At 35.5% G+C, this 26,646-nt stretch overlaps 1 protein-coding gene across 1 annotated transcript; it reads left to right on the forward strand.

The window, feature by feature from the left end:
- Nucleotides 1-5,190: 5,190 nt before the first annotated feature.
- On the forward strand, nt 5,191-25,513 carry SULT1B1 (sulfotransferase family 1B member 1). Its single transcript, XM_007193557.2, has 7 exons — nt 5,191-5,338; nt 5,620-5,748; nt 15,999-16,096; nt 17,862-17,988; nt 18,629-18,723; nt 20,653-20,833; nt 25,401-25,513. The coding sequence occupies exons 1-7, from the start codon at nt 5,191-5,193 to the stop codon at nt 25,511-25,513; spliced, it is 891 nt and encodes a 296-aa protein (XP_007193619.1).
- Nucleotides 25,514-26,646: the final 1,133 nt, after the last annotated feature.

The following is a 26,646-nucleotide window of genomic DNA, read 5'->3' on the forward strand; positions in this document are numbered from 1 at the left end:
TTTAAAGTAAATATCACTCATAAACCATAACGACTTTTAGGAACCGACTTTTATATTTTAAAGTAAGTGTCACTCATAAACTCAATAACATTAGTTATCTTATGTCTTCGGGCCCTCTTCCCTGAATCTATCTTCTCATATAATTCTAAGCTCATCATCATCCACTGGTCATGATGAAGCAATGTTAATTCAAGACTGCTACTCCAAGGTTCTTGAATTGGTTACACCCACTTCCCAGATGTGATTAGTATGTATTCACGATCATCTTGTTACTCATATCCATCCTTCTCTGACAACATTTTTGCAGCATGAGGAGTTAAAGCTTCTTGTCAGAGGGAAGTTTGCTTTGTCAACAAAATTCCCCTACAATCAGGAACATCTTTGACTCTGGTCAGGCCCATCCATGTAGACATGCAGTATGACCAAGTGAGCAGAGCTGGGGAAACTGAACTCTATTTTTGAGACACACACTCAATTGCTGTGTGTCTGAGCAGACTCTCTGAAACTCTGTTTCCTAATCTCAATCTGTAAAATGAAAGTAAGACTTATCGTCAGGGTGGGTAATGATTAGAGATAATATATATTAAGTACAATCAACACTGTTTTCTGGAAAAAACTTAATTCATTTTGATAAATCATTTATATACACCTTATATTGTCAGAGAGTAGATTAAAAGTGGTTTAAAATCATGCTTCCCAAATTTTCTTATGAGTATAAGTTACTTGGGGATTTTATTGAAATATAGATTTTGATTCTGGATTGGGGCCTGAGATTCTGCATTTCTAACAAGCTCTCAGATGATGCCAATAGTATATGGTGCTTGTACATGGACTGTATTTAAATAGCAATTATGAATCAATTATATAAATATAAAATAATAGTACAAGTTAAATTAAAATGAATAAATAAAGAAATGAAAACGTTAAGACATGAAATGGAGCTAGGAATGATGTTATAAATGTATAACATAATGTTAACCACCTACTGTGTGGGGAAAAAATTTGTCTACATGATTTATAGCAGACAGTATGGAAAATAAATCTGTGTCCTCAATACTCACTTGCTTTCCCATAACAATCTGTATGTTTAATATGAGTTGGTAAGTGGACTTATAGTCCTACTAAATTTTATATTCTAGAGCCAAAGAAGAAAAAGAGAGCCTCACTTATTTTCCTCAATTAATTCAGAATATACAAGTGTTCAAATGAGGTCTGGGATTGATATTTACCTTTACATAGTCTGGAGAAAACAATTTGCTAAGAAATTCATAGAATAAAATGTTTCAAGGAAAACTATCTCATTTACTATGTGAGGTAAAAATCTAATATCTGAATATACTATGTTGATTTCTGCTGTCACTCATTCTTTATATCCAAACTCGGAAGTTACACTGTCCCCAAGAGCTTAGAAGATTCTGGATGGGAAGTGTAGGTCTCATCATTCATTCATTCATTCATTTATTCAGTTCATTTAATACCTACTTTATTCCAAACACAGTGTTTACATACTCAGTTTCACTTCTTTCCACTTCCTCCTCTGCTGAGTTCTTGACCAACCACATTATTTGTTCCCTTCATGAGGCTGCTGACATGATCCACAGTAATTCAGGATGGAGAATTTTTTCTACTAGAACCTGCCACTGCACTAACAAGGGACCATGAAAGCAGCCAGATATTTTACCAAAAATAAAGGATAATTGAGAAGCATAGAAAAGGCAACAATTTAATACGGAATATTTAATAAAATTTTCCCCAAATGCCCAGACTACTCAGCTCTCACTGGCATCCTTTTCTTAGGATCTTGCCTGCTGTAAACATGTTTGTGTCTATTCTCTGCTGAGACTCTGCTCTTTCATTAATATACACTTTTCTAAGCTTCTGAGGCCCCAACTCCTTTATTCTACGAGCAGTAATGAAGATGCAAAATTCAAATGATTTGCACTGTATTTCTAGCATAAGGTGCCGTATATTTTAAGAAAAATCCATTCTTTAATAACAACTTTTATTGGGAAAACTTAGAGACACACTATTGTTGTATGTATACCCGTTAATTATAAGATATAAAATATGACATATAATTCATGTCTTATAATGTAAAATGAAAAAGATGTTTGTCCAGATTTCTCTCTTCTAGACTTTTTTAAGGGACTAGAGGATGGGGGCTAGCAGGGTGTAGAGAAGTTATCTCTAAAACACTAGTCTGTTACACCAACATATTTTTCCTAATATAAAGCATAACTTTTTCTATACTAATCAATTTTAGGCATATGAGTTTAAATTATAGCTAGCTTTTATATTAGTGATTTTGTTTGTGGTTCCCATTACACAAGTTACTAGTGGAAGCTTAATAAGTGCAATCACTGTTTAAAGCACCCTCAAAGAATTTGGAATCACCAAATTACTTACAAAATATTTGTCTCATAAAAAAATATACGTATCAATCAATTTGTCAATTAGAGGTGTAATTTAGCTTGTTAATTCAAACTCTATTTATCTGTTGTATACATTATCTATTATTATCGATTGACAGATTCTCAGAAATAAATGGAAAAATAGCTTATGATGGATCCTATAACTTCTATGTTCTTCATTTCCTTCTGTTTCTGAGATGTTTACATTCCATGGGGGCAGGGAGAGGGTTGTAAAATGAGAAACACATTAGGAAGAGCAAGACTACAGTTTCACTTACAAAGTTCAGTGAAAATGAAGTGGAAAAAATAAATGATGAGTAGCTCTATGTGATGGTCAGTTCCGTGTGTCAACGTGATTGGTTCACAGGCAGCCCAGATATTTGGTCAAACATTATTCTAGCTGTGTCTGTTAGTGTATTTTGGGGTGAAATTAACATTTAAATTGGTAGACTAAGTAAAACAGACTGCCCTCTCTGGTGTGGACAGGCGTCAACCACTCAGCTGAAGGCCTGAATCACATAAAAAGGGGGGCCCTCTGGGAGTAAGGGAGAATCCCTCCTGCGTGGCTGTCTTTGACCTGGGACATTGTTTTTCCTACCTTCACACTTAAACTGAAACATTAGTTCTTTCTGGGTCTCAAGCCTGCTGACCTTCAGAAGAGAACTACACCATTGGCTATCCTGGTTCTCCAGCCTGGGATAACTGCATATCTTTGGATTTGTCTGCATCCATAATCACGTGAGCCAATTGCTTATAATAAATTCCCTCCCTCTTCTCTCTCTCTTTCTCTCTCTCTCTCTATACATACACACATACATATATATATATATATATATATATATATATATATATATATATATATACACATATATATATATAATTGATTCTGTTTCTCTGGAGAACACTGACAAATACAGTCTCTCAGGACCCAAAATGTTTTGAATAGCTTAGCGGATCAATAAGATTCTAATTCAGGGTTAGTATTATTAGGATTATTATGATAAGGATAGTTTATTAATTAAAGAAGATGCATAGCAATTTTTATATTACGTATATACACATAAAGAGATTTACTGTACATAATTGGCTTAGATAATTTTAGAGGCTGGCAGGTCCCAAAATGTGCAGGATGAATTGGCAAGCTGGAGACCCAGAATAGCTGATGATTTAGTTCCAGTTTGAGTCTGAATGCCTAAGAACAAGGAGAGCTAATGGTATAGTTCCAGTGCAAAACCTGCCAGGCTTCAGACCCAGGAAAAGTCGATGTTTTAGTTCCAGCCTGAACGCAGGAAAAAAGCTGATGTTACAGTTCAAAGGCCATCAGCTAGGAAGAATTCTTTCTTACCCAGACTTTTTGTTCTATTCAGGCCTTCAACTCACTGAATGAGGCCAACCCACATTAGGGAGAGCAATCTGCTTTATTTAATACACCCATTTACAGATTAATCTCATCCCAAAACATCCTCCAGAAACACCCAGAATAATGTTTGACCAAATATCTGGGCATCTCATGGTCCAGGCAAGTTGACACATAAAATTAATCATCATAGCTTCTAAGCAAAATAGAGTAACAGAAACTAAATTTGCCCCCTTGTGTGAAACAACCAAAATGAATGATAGTGGATAGGAAACAAAGAAACTGAGCCTTACAATTTCCCCAACTTACTGCCATGAGAGAATTTCTGGGCCACAGCTCAGGGAGGAAAACCCAGGTACAACACTAGACAGCCAATAAAAAATATCAGGCAGGCAAACTAGCTGAAGAAGGCAACCATAGGGAAGGAAAAATTAGTTAATTGAAGACAATCTAGAACTCACACAGATGTTAGAGTTAGCAAAAAAAGATATTAAAACAGTCATTATAGCTATATTCAATATGCTCAAAAAGTTGAGACAGAAAAAGTAAAATCATTCCCAAAATGATCTTCTGGAGATGAAAACTATGTCTGAGAAAAAAATTCATTGGATGGTATTAACATCAGATTACACATTTCAGAAGAAAAAGTTAGTGAACATGAAGAAATATAGCCATAGAAGTTATCCAAACTGAAACACAAAGAGAGAAAAGAAGATTTTACAAAATGAATAGAGCTGTTCAGTGAGCTGTGAACAACTTTATGTAGCCTGGATTCTCAGAAAAAGAGAGAGAAACAAAAAAAAATTCTTTTTGGAAGAAATGATGACTGTCAACACACAATTCTCAGAAGTTCAATAAACGTGAAGCATAGGCACACAACCACAAACACATGAAAATAACCACACCAAGGCACATCATAATTTAGTTGCTCAAAACCAGTGATAAAAAAAGAGGATCTTAGAAGCAGACAGAGAAAACAAATTCATTATACTCAGAAGAACCAAGGTGAAAAACACAACAGGTTTCCTGTGAGAAAAAATGAGGTACAACTGGAGTGTAACAATGACTGATAGATTTATTTTGCCTTAGGTCCAGATATTTTTTAGCATATTTCTGTGAAGTGGGATTTTTAATTCAAAGTAAAATGTGCAGTTCTATTTCTTTCCAAAGCTTCCATTAAAGACCTTTGATCTGCTTGTCACTGAGCCAACTGCTGCTCTTGCAATCTACAGCTGTACACCCATAAAAATGCCCTTTGTATTTAGATCTCTTGTGCTCAGTGTGTTAAAGGTCAATTTTACTGTCAAGTTGTAGTGTCTTAATAACATTAGTTACTCAGTTTCTTATTTTTATCCTCTTTTTTCTCCATGATTTGATTATTATTAAGTATTCTATTAAGTATTTTTACAGTCTGGAAAAAAGATGACTTCCCAAAAAGATGTCCTGAGAAAAAATCTGAAGGTAGTCCATGGCTGTCCCATCACCTATGCTTTTGCAAACAACTGGGAAAAGATTGAACAGTTCCAAAGCAGACCAGATGACATCGTGATAGCCACTTACCCCAAATCAGGTGAGTTTTGTGGCCTGACAAATGCAGGTCTGACTTCAGCTTTTGTTTCCTGAAAATCAGCTTCTCTACAAAATCGTTAACATCCTAAATAAAATTAGTATTCCTAAAAGTCAGTCTAGCCATCTACTTTGAGTATATTAAAATGGACATTTGGGGCATAGAAAGGGAAACTCTGCAGAATTAATTTTCTAAGATAATATATTAAGATGGCAGGCTTCCAACTGGGATTTTTTCCCCCCAGATTCAGGTGAAGGTTATAAAAATGTTGTCTTTTGCCACAGGTACCACTTGGATTAGTGAAATTTTGGACATGGTTCTAAATGATGGAGATGTTGAAAACTGTAAGCGAGATGTTATAACTGTGAAAGTTCCAATGTTGGAAATGGCTCTTCCTGGACTAAGGACTTCAGGTAATTTAAAATCACCCAGGAATTATAATTTTGTAGTAGTATTTACATCACATATTAAATACTGTATTTGTGATGTCCATTCAAGGAAAATGGAGTATATTTGGTAACATAAAATGGAAGTTTTGCAAGCAGTACAATAAGCAAGGCATACAGAGAAACTGTAGTTTATTCCATTGCATGCACATCCAGGTATGCTAATCAAAGATAAAAGAATTTTGTTATAGAAAACAACTAAAAATCATATTGATAAAAAAAGTGTTTCTTATCTTTTACTGAATTTTGTTGTATAAAATTTGGCAGATTAGAACAGTAATTTTTTAATTTAGAACATTGCTGTAATTAAATAAATAAGAAGTACCGATGCCTCATAAAATATAAAATTTATTATTAATACAATTCATTTTTCATTGCACAAATATTTACTGAGTGCTTCTAAAGAACTATGCACCGTGCTACGGACTAGGTAAAAAATGATCAGTAGGGGCTTCCCTGGTGGCGCAGTGGTTAAGAATCTGCCTGCCAGTGCAGGGGACATGGGTTTGAGCCCTGGCCTGGGAAGATCCCACATGCCGCAGAGCAACTAAGCCTGTGCACCACAACTACTGAGCCTGTGCTCTAGAGCCCATGAGCCACAACTACTGAAGCCGGTGTGCCACAACTACTGAAGCCTGCACGCCTAGAGCCTATGCTCTGCAACAAGAGAAGCCACCGCAATGAGAAGCCCTCACACTGCAACGAAGAGTAGCCCCTGCTCGCGGCAACTAGAGAAAGTCTGCACACAGCAACGGAAGACCCAACACAGCCAATAAATAAATAAATTAATTAATTAATTAAATCTATTAAAAATAAAGATCAGTAAATTAGATGTCCTATCTCCAAGGAGCTTACAATAACATTGTGACATTAAATAAGTAAAGAAACTAGCAATATACGAATATTGTTAGCCTAACATATCCAGAGAATAGGGCTCTACAAAAGGGAACATCAGGAGACTTTACTTTAGATTGGGTAGTTAGAGATATGAACTCTGAATGGAGACCTAAAGCTTTGCACAATGCTGGAGAAAGCATATATCAGGAAGATGAAGCATTAGGTATGGGGGCCTAGATGCAGAAAAGACCTAGGTGTAGTCCAGGGACTAAAAAATCAACCACCACCACCACCAACAACAACAATGAAAGAACGGAAAAGTGAGAGGCAAAACAATTGGAAACTAGACAGGGACAGATCATGCAAGGCTTGTAATTCTTAAGAAATACTCAGTGAGCTAAGAGAGAATCAGCAGAGTACGGTATCATGTAAGTAAGTGAGAAGGGTTCAAAAAGCGAGGGCTAGCTTTCAAATGCTGTTAGAAACCTGGGATAAAAAGACAGTAGTATGGTGGTGAATATCTATCAATGTAAACAGCAGAATTCAAATTCTCTCCCCTACTGGAGCTAGTTACTTCCGCAGGCAGAGAAGGACCAGCTGAGAGGGTATCATTCCCTCTGTGTGGTTGCCTGAAGTCAGAGAGCAAATGCTAAAGCTTGAAACTAAAGGATTATTCTGGGACAAGCAACCAAAATGAGTACCGAGTGAGTTAAGACTCCAGAACCACAGTTACAGAAAGACAGAGAAGATGAAAAGGCAGAGGGCTATGTACCAGATGAAGGAACAAGAAAAAACCCCAGAAAAACAACTAAATGAAGTGGAGATAGGCAACCTTCCAGAAAAAGAATTCAGAATAATGATAGTGAAGATGATCCAGGACCTCGGAATAAGAATGGAGGCAAAGATTGAGAAGATGCAAGAAATGATTAACAAAGACCTAGAAGAATTAAAGAACAAACAAACAGAGATGACCAATACAATAACTGAAATGAAAACTACACTAGAAGGAATCAATAGCAGAATAACTGAGGCAGAAGAACGGATAAGTGACCTGGAAGACAGAATGGTGGAATTCACTGCTGCAGAACAGAATAAAGAAAAAAGAATGAAAAGAAATGAAGACAGCCTAAGAGACCTCTGGGACAACATTAAACGCAACAACATTCGCATTATAGGGGTCCCAGAAGGAGAAGAGAGAGAGAAAGGACCAGAGAAAATATTTGAAGAGATTATAGTCGAAAACTTCCCTAACATGGGAAAGGAAATAGCCACCCAAGTCCAGGAAGCGCAGAGAGTCCCATACAGAATAAACCCAAGGAGAAACACGCCGAGACACATAGTAATCAAAGTGGCAAAAATTAAAGACAAAGAAAAATTACTGAAAGCAGCAAGGGAAAAATGACAAATAACATACAAGGGAACTCCCATAAGGTTAACAGCTGATTTCTCAGCAGAAACTCTGCAAGCCAGAAGGGAGTGGCATGATATACTTAAAGTGATGAAAGGGAAGAACCTACAACCAAGATTACTCTACCCGGCAAGGATCTCATTCAGATTCGATGGAGAAATCAAAAGCTTTACAGACAAGCAAAAGCTAAGAGAATTCAGCACCACCAAACCAGCTCTACAACAAATGCTAAAGGAACTTCTCTAAGTGGGAAACACAAGAGAAGAAAAGGACCTACAAAAACAAACCCAAAACAATTAAGAAAATGGTCATAGGAACATACATATCGATAATTACCTTAAATGTGAATGGATTAAATGCCCCAACCAAAAGACATAGACTGGCTGAATGGATACAAAAACAAGACCCATATATATGCTGTCTACAAGAGACCCACTTCAGACCTAGGGACACATACAGACTGAAAGTGAGGGGATGGAAAAAGATATTCCATGCAAATGGAAATCAAAAGAAAGCTGGAGTAGCTATAGTCATATCAGATAAAATAGACTTTAAAATAAAGAATGTTACAAGAGACAAGGAAGGACACTACATAATGATCCAGGGATCAATCCAAGAAGAAGATATAACAGTTATAAATATATATGCACCCAACATAGGAGCACCTCAATACATAAGGCAACTGCTAACAGCTATAAAAGAGGAAATCGACAGTAACACAATCATAGTGGGGGACTTTAACACCTCACTTACACCAATGGACAGATCATCCAAAATGAAAATAAATAAGGAAACACAAGCTTTAAATGACACAATAGACCAGATAGATTTAATTGATATATATAGGACATTCCATCCAAAAACGGCAGATTACACGTTCTTCTCAAGTGCGCACGGAACATTCTCCAGGATAGATCACATCTTGGGTCACAAATCAAGCCTCAGTAAATTTAAGAAAATTGAAATCATATCAAGCATCTTTTCTGACCACAACGCTATGAGATTAGAAATGAATTACAGGGAAAAAAACGTAAAAAAGACAAACACATGGAGGCTAAACAATACGTTACTAAATAACCAAGAGATCACTGAAGAAATCAAACAGGAAATAAAAACATACCTAGAGACAAATGACAATGAAAACACGACGACCCAAAACCTATGGGATGCAGCAAAAGCGGTTCTAAGAGGGAAGTTTATAGCTATACAAGCCTACCTAAAGAAACAAGAAAAATCTCAAGTAAACAATCTAACCTTACACCTAAAGAAACTAGAGAAAGAAGAACAAACAAAACCCAAAGTTAGCAGAAGGAAAGAAATCATAAAGATCAGAGCAGAAATAAATGAAATAGAAACAAAGAAAACAATAGCAAAGATCAATAAAACTAAAAGTTGGTTCTTTGAGAAGATAAACAAAATTGATAAGCCATTAGCCAGACTCATCAAGAAAAAGAGGGAGAGGACTCAAATCAATAAAATCAGAAACGAAAAAGGAGAAGTTACAACAGACACCGCAGAAATACAAAACATCCTAAGAGACTACTACAAGCAACTTTATGCCAATAAAATGGACAACCTGGAAGAAATGGACAAATTCTTAGAAAGGTATAACCTTCCAAGACTGAATAAGGAAGAAACAGAAAATATCAACAGACCAATCACAAGTAATGAAATTGAAACTGTGATTAAAAATCTTCCAACAAACAAAAGTCCAGGACCAGATGGCTTCACAGGTGAATTCTATCAAACATTTAGAGAAGAGCTAACACCCATCCTTCTCAAACTCTTCCAAAAAATTGCAGAAGAAGGAACACTCCCAAACTCATTCTATGAGGCCACCATCACCCTGATACCAAAACCAGACAAAGACACTACAAAAAAAGAAAATTACAGACCAATATCACTGATGCATATAGATGCAAAAATCCTCAACAAAATACTAGCAAACAGAATCCAACAACACATTAAAAGGATCATACACCACGATCAAGTGGGATTTATCCCAGGGATGCAAGGATTCTTCAATATACGCAAATCAATCAATGTGATACACCATATTAACAAATTGAAGAAGAAAAACCATATGATCATCTCAATAGATGCAGAAAAAGCTTTTGACAAAATTCAACACCCATTTCTGATAAAAACTCTCCAGAAAGTGGGCATAGAGGGAACCTACCTCAACATAATAAAGGCCATATATGACAAACCCACAGCAAACATCATTCTCAATGGTGAAAAACTGAAAGCATTTCCTCTAAGATCAGGAACGAGACAAGGATGTCCACTCTCACCACTATTATTCAACATAGTTCTGGAAGTCCTAGCCACGGCAATCAGAGAAGAAAAAGAAATAAAAGGAATACAAATTGGAAAAGAAGAAGTAAAACTGTCACTGTTTGCGGATGACATGATACTATACATAGAGAATCCTAAAACTGCCACCAGAAAACTGCTAGAGCTAATTAATGAATATGGTAAAGTTGCAGGTTACAAAATTAATGCACAGAAATCTCTTGCATTCCTATACACTAATGATGAAAAATCTGAAAGAGAAATTATGGAAACACTCCCATTTACCATTGCAACAAAAAAAATAAAATACCTAGGAATAAACCTACCTAGGGAGACAAAAGACCTGTATGCAGAAAACTATAAGACACTGATGAAAGAAATTAAAGATGATACAAATAGATGGAGAGATATACCATGTTCTTGGATTGGAAGAATCAACATTGTGAAAATGAGTATACTACCCAAAGCAATCTACAGATTCAATGCAATCCCTATCAAATTACCAATGGCATTTTTTACGGAGCTAGAACAAATCATCTTAAAATTTGTATGGAGACACAAAAGACCCCGAATAGCCAAAGCAGTCTTGAGGCAAAAAAATGGAGCTGGAGGAATCAGACTCCCTGACTTCAGACTATACTACAAAGCTACAGTAATCAAGACAATATGGTACTGGCACAAAAACAGAAACATAGATCAATGGAACAAGATAGAAAGCCCAGAGATTAACCCACGCACCTATGGTCAACTAATCTATGACAAAGGAGGCAAAGATATACAATGGAGAAAAGACAGTCTCTTCAATAAGTGGTGCTGGGAAAACTGGACAGCTACATGTAAAAGAATGAAATTAGAATACTCCCTAACACCATACACAAAAATAAACTCAAAATGGATTAGAGACCTAAATATAAGACTGGACACTATAAAACTCTTAGAGGAAAACATAGGAAGAACACTCTTTGACATAAATCACAGCAAGATCTTTTTTGATCCACCTCCTAGAGTAATGGAAATAAAAACAAAAATAAACAAGTGGGACCTAATGAAACTTCAAAGCTTTTGCACAGCAAAGGAAACCATAAACAAGACAAAAAGACAACCCTCAGAATGGGAGAAAATATTTGCAAATGAATCAACTGACAAAGGATTAATCTCCAAAATATATAAACAGCTCATTCAGCTCAATATCAAAGAAACAAACACCCCAATCCAAAAATGGGCAGAAGACCTAAATAGACATTTCTCCAAAGAAGACATACAGACGGCCACGAAGCACATGAAAAGATGCTCAGCATCACTAATTATTAGAGAAATGCAAATCAAAACTACAATGAGGTATCACCTCACTCCTGTTAGAATGGGCATCATCAGAAAATCTACAAACAACAAATGCTGGAGAGGGTGTGGAGAAAAGGGAACCCTCTTGCACTGTTGGTGGGAATGTAAATTGATACAGCCACTATGGAGAACAATATGGAGGTTCCTTAAAAAACTAAAAATAGAATTACCATATGACCCAGCAATCCCACTACTGGGCATATACCCAGAGAAAACCGTAATTCAAAAGGACACATGCACCCGAATGTTCATTGCAGCACTATTTACAATAGCCAGGTCATGGAAGCAACCTAAATGCCCATCAACAGACGAATGGATAAAGAAGTTGTGGTACATATATACAATGGAATATTACTCAGCCATAAAAAGGAACGAAATTGAGTCATTTGTTGAGACGTGGATGGATCTAGAGACTGTCATACAGAGTGAAGTAAGTCAGAAAGAGAAAAACAAATATCGTATATTAATGCATGTATGTGGAACCTAGAAAAATGGTACAGATGAGCCAGTTTGCAGGGCAGAAGTTGAGACACAGATGTAGAGAATGGACATATGGACACCAAGGGGGGAAAACTGCGGTGAGGTGGGGATGGTGGTGTGCTGAATTGGGCGATTGGGATTGACATGTATACACTGATGTGTATAAAACTGATGCCTAATAAGAACCTGCAGTATAAAAAAACAAACAAAACAACTAATACTAAACTTTCATTGGGTTATTTGTATGGAAATATGTTAATATAAATGTTTCAGACATTACATGAAATTTCTAAAAATCTTATATTTGTATTTGTATGGAAATATGTATGGAAATATGTTAATATAAATGTTTCAGACATTACAGGAAACTTCTAAAAATCTTATATGTTCTGGTATAAGGTTATAAGTAATAATCCTAGTTATTACTTTAAAATGTATATCTCAGAAATAACTAATTTTCTTGTCAACTGCATTATTATGAACTTTCATCAAATCTTTAACCATGGTCATTTTTAAGTCTTCTGTCATTTACAGACAGTTCTGGGTGTACTCTGATGATTTTGCAAGTATGTTCCTATAAAAGGGTTTCATCTTCAAGAAATTCATGGAAAAGACTCTGACAAGTACAGGTTTCTGGTAACTGACTGTACTGCTGAACTGAATGAAGAAGCATTTTCAGAACTCTAATGAAAAACTGATGAACTCATAAAAGTGCTAACAAAAGATCAAGATGAAAAAAAAAATTAATTACATGGGACTGAGTGAACTGATGAGGATGAGTATAATTTTTGTGACTTTCTGTCTGAATTACAAAAAAAAATCCCACAAGGACTCAGAGGCAAAGAATATACAAATCAATTTTCACTGCAAAGTAAAGGAACTGTTACAGTGGAGGATTACTGGACTGAATGTCAATATTATGACATAGTATGAGTGTGTTTCATGTTTGGTAATTGCAATCATTGTTGCTTTTGTTGTGGTCATCCATGTACAATGCTTGGTGTCAGTCTATTTATCTCTTGTAAAAATAAAATACAGTGTGTGTGTGTGGAAAAAAAAAATAAAAAATAAATTGTAATAAATAGTAAATAGTATTACTAAATAGTACTAGTAAATAGTACCACTTGGTACCATGGGACTCACGGGGCCAGTGTAGACCCCCATAGGATCCCTGTGCCTGGTCCTGCGCTGTGATCCCAGGACGCTCGGAGCAGGGTTCCTTCTTCACACAGCTGCAGGACTGATATGCTGGGTGGGGTGGAAGCAGAGTCAATCTCCCTTTCCCAGGGCCGCCCACCTGCCTTCCCAAACTATTTCAATAAGTGACCACCAAATGGCTGCAACCTCCAAGTGCGGATATACCCTTGGATAAAAACTGGTAAGAGAATTGCTCCCTACCCCCAGTCACTGGTTAAACACTTGCAGCCCTGGGAAAGGATGGCCACAGCCATGTCCCATCCCAAGATGTGGCAAGGTGCCCATGTCTGACCCAGGGCCTCCTTCCCAGTGCCTAAGCACAGGACCCCACAGGGCGAGGCTGGGGTGGCCAAGGGAGCTCGCCCTTGAGCAGGGGCAGGGAGGGGGAAGCCAGGTGACCTGAGGTGATGGGGGCCCAAGAGTCAAAAACCTTTCCTCAAGGATGTGGGGAGACAGGAAGAGATGGGGTCAGGGTAAGCCAAGCATATATTCAAAGATAAAATTATTATGAATTTCAAGACAGTGGCAAAAAAAAAAAAAAAAAGACTCCAGAACCATAGAAAAGTATGAAATGAAAAAGTGATAGAATCAAAGTAATCAGGGACAGGGGAGTCAGAGATTACTGGTGAGAGACGGAGGTTGGGGGTGGGGCGTGAGGCAGTGTAGCATCGCCAGAGAGTGAGTAGGTGAGGCTCAGCAGGTAAAGGAGAGTAAACTGACACTCAGATTTCCTCTGCAACCTGAATATGCATACTTGCGATGTCATTACATATTCCCAACATTCACATTTAGTATGTAAAGGGTTCATTTAAAGGACCTCACGTGGCAAAACAATCACAAGACAGAAGAGGTTGAGAAATCTTTCAGTGAAGTTAAGAGATGGAAGAGGAAGAACAGATAGTGAAAACTTTATAAAAGAGACAGACATAAAATTTCATGTCATGGACATTGAGGCAGAGTGAGTTGTGGAAGATTATGATTTCTCATTTCTATATGCTGGATAAAGTGGCTGCAGCTACCAGGTCAGTAGAAACATAATGAATTAGCTGGTGGAATTTTACAGGTGTATAATTAATAGTTCCAGATAAAATCCAGGATACCCAATTAAATTTGAAAATCAAATAGATACCTCTTTTATTTAGTATATTTCAAATATTGCAGGGGAGATACTTACAGGTATCTGTTGTTTATGTGAAGTTCAAATTTAACTGGGATTCCTGCATCTTTATTTCCTAAGTCTGTCAACCCTATCTACATTGATATTAAGGGGTTCTTCTTGATACCACCATGTGCTATGAACTGTTCTCTACAGAATATTCACTGGTGAACATAACAAGCTACGCTTCTGCTCTTATGGAAGCTCCATTCCAGTGTGCGTTTGGGAATGAGGATGGGAAGAGGCATGGGAACTGACAACAAACAAATAAATAAGCATAAACTGTGAGACAAAATACGTGCTGTATAGAATATTTAAAAAGGATGATTTATTAGAAACGGAGTGGCTTTTTAACATATGTAGTTAATTTTGTGAACAATTGAAGCATAGGATTGCTTTGAATTAGTGACTCATACAATTTGGGGCAGGTGTGCCTTTGTATGCAAAATATGGGAAGATGATATATATAGGATTAACAGGTAATCTAGAGGTTAGACTGGGTGTAAGTAATATTGTGAAAAAATGTACAGGACTTTAAGATTGACTGGATGTGAAACCTGAAGGAGGAGACAAGAATAATTGAGATTTTAGGGACTGACGACTCTATATGGGATGGCATCATTAACAGATAAATCTGGGAAGTGATAAAGGCCACTGAGTCCATTAAAAAATCATAAATTAAGGGTTAGTCCAGCTCTTCCTGGTCTATGTCAGAAATTGTCTGAGTGTGCCTTTACCCCAAAAGTGCCCTCAGACTGGCCCAGTCACTTATAGATTGATCTAGGCCCCTGGGCTCTTCCTAGCTCTTCATGTAGAAAATAAATGGATACTTTCTGTCACAAGGAAGTTCATATAACCCTTAACCAAAGACTTAATTTGAAACTGATTTCTATTACTTATTAGTTGTATGTCTTTAGAAACTTCAGCCAGCACCTAAAAATTGCACAAAAATTTCATTTTTTATATGCGTAGTATATATATATATATATATATGACACATAAAGGAAATAATGAAAATGCAGGTACAACAGGTGATGCTCTACAAAGATATCATCTATACTACAATAGCTGCTGCATAACAATAGCCAATATGAGAATTACCAGTTATCAATATCTCTGACATACAGGAAACATTTTTGTAATTACTTGTAATAATGCAAAGGCATGATAAAACTCCAAATTGCTAAGGTTGGTATCATTACTTGTCATTTTGGAGGTGGATAAAGTGAAGCCTAGAGACTCTGGGATACTTTCAGATGTTTCATGATGATTAAGTGATAAAGTTAGGATTTGAACCCAAAGAGGCTAACCGCAGAACCCAAGCTCTTAACCATTAGAATATATTGGCTCTTAGAATCCAGATAAATGATGCTTGAGATTGGTTCAAAATTTAGCAGCATTATATAGTGGTCAAAAATATTTTGAAAAGTTGGTTAAGAAAATCCAGAAATGCAGGCTCCTTGGAGACTCTAGTATCTCCCTAACCAAACTAAATTTCCCCAGGTATAGAACAATTAGAGAAGAATCCATCACCCCGGCTTGTGAAGACACATCTACCAATTGATCTCATTCCTAAGTCTTTCTGGGAAAACAACTGCAAGGTATACTCTAAACCGCAAGTAAATTTTTTAATGTAACTTTTAACCCTTTTTCGCTCACATAGTAAGTAAAGTAATTGCTCAAATGTTTTGTTTATCTGTTACCATGAGAAGTGAGCTACATTAAAAAAAGTGTTTCGATTAAAAGAATACGTTTTAGCCTAAACGTACACGCTCAAGTTTTCCAAAGTTATGCAGCAACAAAACCCTTATCTCAGCACAGTATTGCTACTATTATTTCCCAGCTGTCTTATATAGTCTGGCCTTCTCTGAAAACTCAGCATAAGGATATCAATTCTTATTTAATAGTTTGGTAAAATTCTTCAGTGAGACATTTGAGCCTGGATATTTGCTTTGGGGAAACGTTTAAATTTAAAACTCATTTTTTTTCCCCCAATAATTGTGAAGCTATTCAGATTGTCTATCTGGCTTTTGCTAGTTTATGATATGTGAGGAATTCTAACTTGTTGAATTTTGTAATGAAATGTTGTTAGTAATATTCCCATCTTATTCTTTCTTTTAACAGGCTTTTTTTTTTTTTTACAACAATCTTATCTATTTTTAAAGCAAATTTATTTTGACAGAAAATTGAGAGGAAGTTAAAGAGGTTTTGCATATATCCCTTCTCCCACATATGCATAGAGTCCCCATCATCAATATCTCTGACCTCTCACCAGAGCGATACATTTGTTACAATTGATGAACCGACATGGACACATCATTATCTCCCAAAGTCCATAATTTACCTTAAGGTTCACTATTGGTGTTGTACATTCCATGGGTTTGGACAAATGTATGACGACATGTATATACCATTATAGTACCATGCAGTGCGGTTTCACTGCCTATAAATCCTCTGTGCTCCACCTATTCCTTTCCTCCCCCCAACCCTGGCAACCACTGATCTTCTTATTGCCTCCATAGTTTTGCCTTTTCCAGTATGTCATATTGTTAGAATCATACGTATGTAGCCTTTTCAGATTGTATTCTTTCACTTAGTAATATGCCTTTAATATTCTTCCATGTCTTTTCATGGCTTGATAGCTCATTTCTTGTTCGTAATGAATAATAGTCTATTGACTGGAGGTACCAGAGTTTATTTATCCAGTAACCTACTGAAGGACATTATGGTTGTTTCCAAATTTTGGCAATTATGAACAAAGCTGGTATAAACATCCATTTGCAGGTTTTTGTGTGAACCCTATTTTTCAACTCCTTTGGGTAAATACCAAGTAATGCAATTTCTGGATCATATGGTAAAAGTATATTTTGTTTTGAAAGAAACAAGTGTCTTACGAAGTAGCAGTACCATTTTGCATCCCCACCAGCAATGAATGAGAGTTCCTGTTGTTCCACACCCTCACCAGGATTTAGTGTTGCCACTGTTCTAGGTTGTGGCCATTCTAAAAAGTATGAAGTTGTGTCTCGTTGTTTTAATTTGCATTTCCCTGATGAAGTAAGATGTTTGGTATCTTTTCACACTCTTATTTTTCTTTTAATAGCTGCAAGATTTGTTGTGATAGCCCCTGTTTTTAATTGATACTAGTAATTTGTGTCTTCTCTATTTATTTTGTCAGTCTTGTTAGATGTTTATCAATTTTATTGATTTTTTTAAAAGATCCAGCTTTTTGTTTCATTAATTTTCTTACTATTTTCCTGTTTTTAATTTCATGGATTTCAAATCTGTTGTTTTACATGCCTACTATATGTTATTTTTTTTCTTAAATAAAATATCATGTATTTGATTTTTTTCATCCTCACCCTGCAGATGATTTATCTGGCTCGAAATGCCAAGGATGTTGCAGTCTCATTTTACCATTTTGACTTAATGAATAATTTACAACCTCTTCCGGGAACCTGGGGAGAATATCTAGAGAAATTCTTGACTGGAAATGGTAGGATGGCCTTGGCTAAAAATTAATGTCATTTAAAAATTATTTTAAAAAATAATATTAACCATTACAAGTATGAATTTTCCTTTCAAAACACTTATTTTTCCAAATCAGTAACAAGTACATTCAAATACCATTTAAAGATTAAATCAAATACATCTAATATTTTACTATGACATTCAATATATAAACCTGGTATTAAACATTGGCTTAATGAAAATATTCTTGAATCTCTTTTCAGTTGCTAAAAACCCATTCTCAGTTCCTGCTCAGAACAGAAGTTGTTTAACTTGCCCAAATCATTAGTTAAATCTGTTACAGATATATTTATAGTACTTAGGTAAATAATTGATTGAGTACTTCATAAAAGAATAGTTTTCTTCTGTGTGAGGCTAAGTATAACCTATTAGAGGTCAATGTATTTTCATTTGAAATGCGTCTTTTGTACTTAATATTTTTAAAAATCTGATTGTTTGTACATCCATAAATGGTTGATGGTATATAACTGTTTAAATTGGCTTTACAGTCTCAGTTCCCTTGAGTACTAAATTCCACAAAATGCTTGTCCACTTTGACTTATTGTTCACAAACAAACCTTGATTTGATGAATGCGTATGGAAATAGACTTTTTCTCTGGTTTTAGTGGCCTTTGGCTCCTGGTTTAATCATGTTAAAAGCTGGTGGAAGAAAAAGGAAGAACACCCAATACTTTTCTTATTCTATGAAGATATGAAAGAGGTAAAATGGTAGAAATGCATTCTAGATAATTCTTCAGCTACATCTTGGGGTAAAAGGATTATTATATTTTTTCAATTTAATCTATGGAGTCCAAAATGACATGATCTCTTTGCCTATTTTCCATGCCTGCTTACCCAAATCTTGCTAAGATCATTAATGACGCTAACTGAAATCAATGACATTTTTATCCTCTTATCCTTTTTAACCATTGTGTTTCTTTTGAGCACCTTTTCTTTTCGAACTTCTCTCCTACATTTAATTGGTTATCACACTGTCATGGTTTTCCTGTGAATCTCTATCACTTAGTCATTTTTCTTCTTGAACTCTTTGCTATAGTTTGATGATCATGTCCAAGCCCACTGTTGCCAAAACTATTTATGTGCTAATGACCCACCAAAAACTCCATTTTAACTTCTACCCTGAATTCAAACCCATGTTTTTATTAAAACAACCCTCAAATTTAACATGTTCAAAACTAAACTCATCTTGCTTCTCTCTCTCCAACAGGTAATACTTTTCCTTTATTCTCTCTTTTGGTTAATGATGTTTGGTTGTTCATTCAGTGTTCAAAGCTTGAAAGTAAATTGTCCTCACTGGCTTTCATGTAGCTGATATGGTTCCACTATATCCTGAACATCCCATTGTTTCACATGCTCTAACTATTATATCTTTCAAATGTGTCCTTCTCCTTTACATCAGCTTGGTGCTTTGTGACCAGGGGTGGGATAGGGAGGGTGGGAAGGAGACGCAAGAGGGAGGGGATATGGGGATATATGTATACCTATAGCTGATCCACTTTGTTATACAGCAGAAACTAACACACTATTGTAAAACAATTATACTCCAATAAAGATGTTAAAAAAAAAAGACAACAAACTGAGATTGCAAAAAAAAAACAAAATACACAAGCACATACATTCACCACACACACACACACACACACACACACACACACACACACATACATAAACACACAGAGAGTTAATAAGACATATTATTAAATGCTGTTGCTTCCCTACTACATAACAGATACAGTCCAAATCCTTCAGCAGGACATCCAAGGATGTTCTCAATTTTACCCCAATTCATCTTTCTTGATTCATAGCCTCTCCCAATCCTATAAACAACTCAGCTCTAACTGCAACCACTTTGCTTTTTTTCTCCCTTGAACACACTGTGAGAACCTATACTTCCAAGAATTTTAACTATTTTCTCTGCTGGGAATTCACTCTCCAATCGCTCAGAAGACTGCAACTTGGTAAACTGACTCATCTTTCTAAACTCAGCTTAGATGTTACCCCCTCAAAATCTTTCTAGATATATCTATGTAGATTTTAACTTAGCTTCCTAAAAAGTTATAAATATTAAGTTTATGTCATTAGAATCTGAAAAAATGATTTCTTTCTCAGATTTTTTTCTTCTTATTCTCAAAGATCAATGAATAATTTAGGTCTTGATATCTTTGCAACTTCATTGGAGTTTATTTTTAATAATTTACATCCAAGCAAGATTTCATCAGTATTTGCACTTTAAAAAAATACCTGAAGTTTTCCCTGAATTTATTATTTTTGTTTTTAAATATTATTGTTAAGAATAAGAAAGCAATTTTGATGAAGAACAGAAAAATAAAGGCAGAAGGAATAAAGATACTGGGTCCCTAAAACATTCACATTTCAAATCTGATTACAAATTGAGCTTAAAATCGTTGCTATAATCTTTTTCTCTAAATACTGTTAATATTTAGGCCAAGATTTATTCTTATTGTATTTTGAATGAAAACTAAAAATATAAGATTTAGAACAAAGTATTTCCATTCTACTTTTACTAAACATAAATTATTGATTTTTTCATTTTTATGATTTTTTTCACATTATGTTAATGAGTTATTGTTTACCATTTTCTTGGATATGTCTCTTTACCCACTGATAGAATCCAAAGAAAGAAATCAAGAAGATTGTTAGATTTCTAGAGAAGAACCTGAATGATGAGATCTTGGATAAGATCATCCATCATACCTCCTTTGAAATGATGAAGGACAACCCTCTGGTGAATTATACACATCTACCAAGTACAGTGATGGATCACAGTAAATCCTCTTTTATGCGCAAAGGTTAATATTTTGCTGAGTTTAATTTTCCTTTTTGGTTTCTTATGAATTACTCTGAAGTGAGGATTAGCTTTCTAATCTCTACCAAGTTACTTAGCCAGTTTTGATGTCAATTTCTTCATCTGTAAAATAAGGACACTAAAAATACCTACCACAAAAGTTGTTGAATTAGATTAGAAATTATTAAAGGAAATAATGCATGCAAACACGTTATTAAAGTACCCTGAGTACTTGATACATATTTCTCCTTCTATTTACTACCCTGCTAAAAGGGAGTGTTTTGTCAATTCTGATGTGAGTCATTCCAAATTTTTTATTACTAAATCTTAAATCTTTGTTTAAATTGGCATAGGCCTCCTTCTTCTCCCCAGTAATAAACTAATGTCACTCAATACAGTACCATCTTCTTTAACGACCCCTTATCATTTAGAAAGCAGTGGTCATTTTGTTAAGAAGGATTCACCAAGAGTAATGACATTTTTTTACCATATGGGAAGTTTTTGCTCCCTAAAAATACTGTCTGAATTATAGGAAAACATGGAATCTAAAATTAACTTAAAAAGATGACAATAGAGAAATATGGCATTCACTGTCAAAATACAGCTCTATTTCCATTAAGGCAAATACTGTATATTATGGTTTATTGTATATGGCTTGTGATAAAAATGTGTTATTAATGATAAAAATAATGCATTTAACAAATTATTAACTTACATTTGAGAAGTTATCCACCTAGTCTTGCCACCTTTCTTTTCAATGTCCTTTACTGGGTTGGAGAGAAAAAGATAAAATTTCAGTTGGTGTGCAAGGAAGTAAACACAACCCTAGGAATATATTGTGCATATGAACATGTGGATCAAAACCCTCAATTTTGAAAGAGTTATATGATTACAGATATTTCTAACAGTTTTCTCTGTACCTTAGTGTAGTCCTATACTAAAAACACTAAATTATGTTTTTCTTTTAATTTTCAAAAACACTGTACTTAAAAAATAAGCTGTGGTATAAGAGGGCAAGGCAAATTTTTCATTGTAAATGGTGCATTACAAGTTTGAACAAAGAAGACTGATACATGCACAGCACACACACAACACACACACATGTTTTTCTTGTGGAAGAAACAGAGACAAAAAACCTCTTTAATTAAACAAGGCAAATTTTCATTATGCCAGATCATTGAATGTAACTTCCAGGAGAGTTTTATCCCCAGTCATATGAAAATTGATACGATCCAATGATATCTCATTAGGGTATAAGGATAGATGAGATAAGCTCAGTATCTGGATTCCATGCTTTCGCCAACTTCAAAGGAAAAGGGTATATAAGAGAGACAGTCTTTACATCCCCTCTGGGAGTAGTGAAGAACATAACCTTTGTGGTCAGATTGCTCTGGATTTTATCAAGGCTATGCCACTCACTGAACCTCTGACTTTGCATATATTAATAAATCTGCCAAAGTTTCGATTACATCACTGACAAAATGAAGAAAGGAATAAAATCTATAGCACAAGTTTTGGGGGAGGATTTTGGTAAAAGATATATAAGCATTTACTGTATTTTTTCTGACCAAAATGATATACACAAAAGTAGCAAGTCATATTAGTCTAATATGTTCTAATCTAATAGTTCAAGTTTCATCTATTCATTTATTCATTCATGCATTCAATAACACTTAAAGAATACCCTTTATTCATTAGTTAATATTTATGAAAAGCTCTTCATGAACACCTATATGCAGCTCATATTCTCTAGAATATAAATGACATGTACATCTGCCTCAAGAAGCTCATAATGTAATACAAGAGGCATTCATGTAATGAATATTGAAAAGGGCTCAAAAGTGAAGAATGAACAAAGGGCCAGGCACAGTTTGGCCTTCAGTCTTGAAGGAGTCCATGCTGGATAAATCAAGGTCAAAATTTAGTCACACAATAGTAACGATGTTAGGGAGAGGATAGATAATGTCCAATGTTTATGCCTATGTCCCAAACAGAAACAAAACAGAAAACCCTGGGATTTGGCAAGAATTTATTTTATCAAAAAAATTTTTATACTTCCCTCACTCTTGTGAAGCAAATGTGTTTGTGTATATAGTATTTATACTCAAAATAGAAGATTATTAGAATACTTTATATATGACTCTTTATTGTTTAAATCTGCACTTTCTCTTTTCAGTGGCATCTTTAGAGGTGTACTATCCCAGATATGCACTACCCTCACATACATTCCAAAGAACTATTATCATTTGGTGAAAACAGAATCAAGTAAAATAACCAGGGAAACAACCTTGTCTATGGGGATGTTTTCATTAAAAGGGTTTTAAATCTTCATGAAGCAATCATGGGTTAATAAGGCTTGAAATTCATTACGATTATATTTAATATCAAATAAATTGGCAAAATTAATGTTTTCCTCCAAACACATTGGCAGTACATTAAAAAATTATTAATTTTTCAAATATATATTTTTAAGTATCCAGTATAAAAGATTAAATGTAAATTTATATCCCAACAGTTTCACTTTTGTAAAAATGGTTCAGGGATTTTATGTGTTTGATTTTAATGCTATTCTTCTCCTCTAAAATTAAAATAAGATATGTCTAGTGAATTCAGGAAACACAAATATCATCCAAATATCATAACATCCTCATTTATTATTTTTGTGAAATGATACTTATCAGCTTTCTGTTTCATGGTTTGATTGTGCTCATGACCAGTCCTTTGTACAGTTTCCAAAAGTAACTTATGAAATAGAATACTCCCTGATCATTGATCCAGTGACCAGTGGTAACCCCATGACCTAGGACAATTAGAAACACTAAAAGAATCTCTTTTAGGAAACTATTGTACAGCCCATAAATTTAGACAAGAAAATTAACCCTTCTTATAATGTATTTTTAAAAGCCAGACTCTGCACCTTATTTTTGATAAAGGAGGCAAGAATATACAATGGAGAAAAGAGAGCCTCTTCAATAAAAGGTGCTGGGAAAACTGGACAGCTACATGTAAAAGAATGACATTAGAACACTTCCTAACACCATACACAAAAATAAACTCAAAATGGATTAAAGACCTAAATGTAAGTCCAGACACTGTAAAACTCTTAGAGGAAAACATAGAAAATCTTAATTTTAGATTCCATGTTTTCCTATGATATAAATCACAGCAAGATCCTTTTTGACCCACCTTCTAGAGAAATAGAAATAAAAACAAAAATAAACAAATGGGACCTAATGAAACTTAAAAGCTTTTGCACAGCAAAGGAAACCATAAACAAGACCAAAAGACAACCCTCAGAATGGGAGAAAATATTTGCAAACGAAGCAACTGACAAAGGATTAATCTCCAAAATTTACAAGCAGCTCAATATCAAAAAAACAAACAACCCAATCCAAAAATGTGCAGAAGAACTAAAGAGACATTTCTCCAAAGAATGTATACAGATTGCCAACAAACACATGAAAGGATGCTCAACATCACTAATCATTAGAGAAATGCAAACCAAAACTACAATGAGGTATCACCTCACACCAGTCAGAATGGCCATCATCAAAAAATCTACAAACAATAAATGTTGGAGAGGGTGTGGAGAAAAGGGAACCCTCTTGCACTGTTGGTGGGAATGTAAATTGATACAGCCACTATGGAGAACAATATGGAGGTTCCTTAAAAAACTAAAAATAGTACTACCATACAACCCAGCAATCCCACTACTGGGCATATACCCTAAGAAAACCATAATTCAAAAAGAGTCATGTACCACAATGCTCATTGCAGTTCTATTTACAGTAGCCAGGACATGGAAGCAACCTAAGTGTTCATCGATGGATGAATGGATAAAGATGTGGCACATATATACAATGGAATATTACTCAGCCATAAAAAGAAACGAAATTGAGTTTTTTATAGTGAGGTGGATGGACTTAGAGTCTGTCATACGAGTAAAGTAAGTCAGAAAGAGGAAAACAAATACTGTATGCTAACACATATATATGGAACCAAAAAAAAAAAAAAAAGGTCATGAAGAACCTAGGGGCAGGATGGGAATAAAAATGCAGACCTACTAGAGAATGGACTTGAGGACATGGGCAGACGGAAGGGTAAGCTGGGACAAAGTGAGAGAGTAGCATTGCCATATATATACTACCAAATGTAAAATCGATAGCTAGTGGGAAGCAGCCGCATAGCACAGGGAGATCAGCTTGGTGCTGTGTGACCACCTGGAGGGGTGGGATAGGGAAGGTGGGAGGGAGATGCAAGAGGGAGGAGATATGGGGATAAATGTATATGTATAGCTGATTCACTTTGTTATAAAGCAGAAAGTAACACACCATTGTAAAACAATTATACTCCAATAAAGATGCTAAAATAAATAAATAAATAAAAGCCAGAGTCTGTTTAATTATAGATGGGAGTAATTACCAATTAAAAAAATGACCTTTTAAAGTATTCTAATACAAGGAAAGTCTTCCTTTAAACTGTTTCAATCTTTTCTTTTGGTATACATTAGCTTTTCCTTTATAATGAAAATATTTTATTCATTCATATGTTTTCTTATTTGTAATTTTTAGGGATTGTAGGTGACTGGAAGCATTACTTCACTGTCGCCCAAAATGAGAAATTTGATGCCATTTATAAGAAGGAAATGTCTGAAACTGAACTTCATTTCCGCACAGAGATTTAAAGAGCCTAAACTGAGAATCTGAAGAGAGAAGTCTGACCTGCAGTTCGTTGAAACAGGGGCAGTTATGACTTGATTTGGGCAATCGAATGGTTTTATAAAGGGGAAAAAATGTGCTTTTAAAACTTTTATTTTTCAGTGTTGTTAATCAAGTCCCCACTCACCGAGCTTCCAAATTCCCTAAAATTAGGACAAACTGTTATCTTTTTGTAGGCTATTCCTGCCTTTTCCTAGACTAGCACTGACAAGAGAGAAAGTTTCCTACTCAATCTCCATATATTGTGGTTTAAAATGAAGTTCTACTCCCTACTAACCTAGCCCAAGAAATGCTGCTTTAACACTGACACTATGTTTCATAGCTCTGCCCCAATTTCCCTTTCCTAAAAACCTGACCCAGGATGCTCTCTTCCATTGCTGTCTTCTGGGTTTCATGTTGTTCCCTGAGTCATAGCTCATCTTGTAGTGTCTCTCTTGGAATTATATGGTTCATGTCCTAGATAGTATGGTTCAGATTTTGGAAATGTTATTTCCATACCTAATTTCTGTTTATCCAAATTTCTAATTTCTGAGTATGTAATTTTCGAGTCTCTAAAGGTGAAAGATCATCATTAGTCTCCCTAAGGCTCTCCCCTGGGAACAAGAGCTCTGGTCTGAGAGTCTGGGCCGAGGGCTGGAACCTGTTTCCTATGGAGAGTCCTTCCAAAATTCAACAGCTTCTTCTGAATTCTTGAGAATTTCTTATTGCCATGATATGGTTACCATTTGGGAACTTTGGTTTCTTCATCTTGTGTCTGAACAGATGTGTATCCCTTAATATCACTTTCAATACCCCAGATATAATCACATCTACTGCTAAAACTTTCCCAATCTGGTGCCTACAAGAGACTCTCTAGGCTGAATCTCCACTACACCCTCCAGACCCAATGTCCCTTCTACCTACTTTTCCACACTTAGGTCTATCTGCTGGTCTCTTTGATAGATGTTTCTTTGAAACATAAGTCTTTAAGTAGATGTTTGTAAGTTTTAAGGTAAACTTTACAGGAAATGTCTCATTTAATGAGATACATTAGGGGCTTCCCTGGTGGCGCAGTGGTTGAGAGTCTGCCTGCTAATGCAGGGGACACGGGTTCGAGCCC

This window comes from Balaenoptera acutorostrata, chromosome 5 (genome assembly GCF_949987535.1).
Source record: "Balaenoptera acutorostrata chromosome 5, mBalAcu1.1, whole genome shotgun sequence".
Lineage (NCBI taxonomy): Eukaryota > Metazoa > Chordata > Mammalia > Artiodactyla > Balaenopteridae > Balaenoptera > Balaenoptera acutorostrata.

Excerpts from the sequence above, each read along its gene's own strand:
- SULT1B1 (XM_007193557.2), top strand. The coding sequence starts at position 5,191 with ATGACTTCCCAAAAAGATGTCCTGAGAAAAAATCTGAAGGTAGTCCAT. Across the intron at positions 5,749-15,998 it reads TCCTGGACTAAGGACTTCAG|GTATAGAACAATTAGAGAAG; the intron begins GTAATTTAAAAT and ends AAATTTCCCCAG. Across the intron at positions 18,724-20,652 it reads TCTATGAAGATATGAAAGAG|AATCCAAAGAAAGAAATCAA; the intron begins GTAAAATGGTAG and ends ACCCACTGATAG.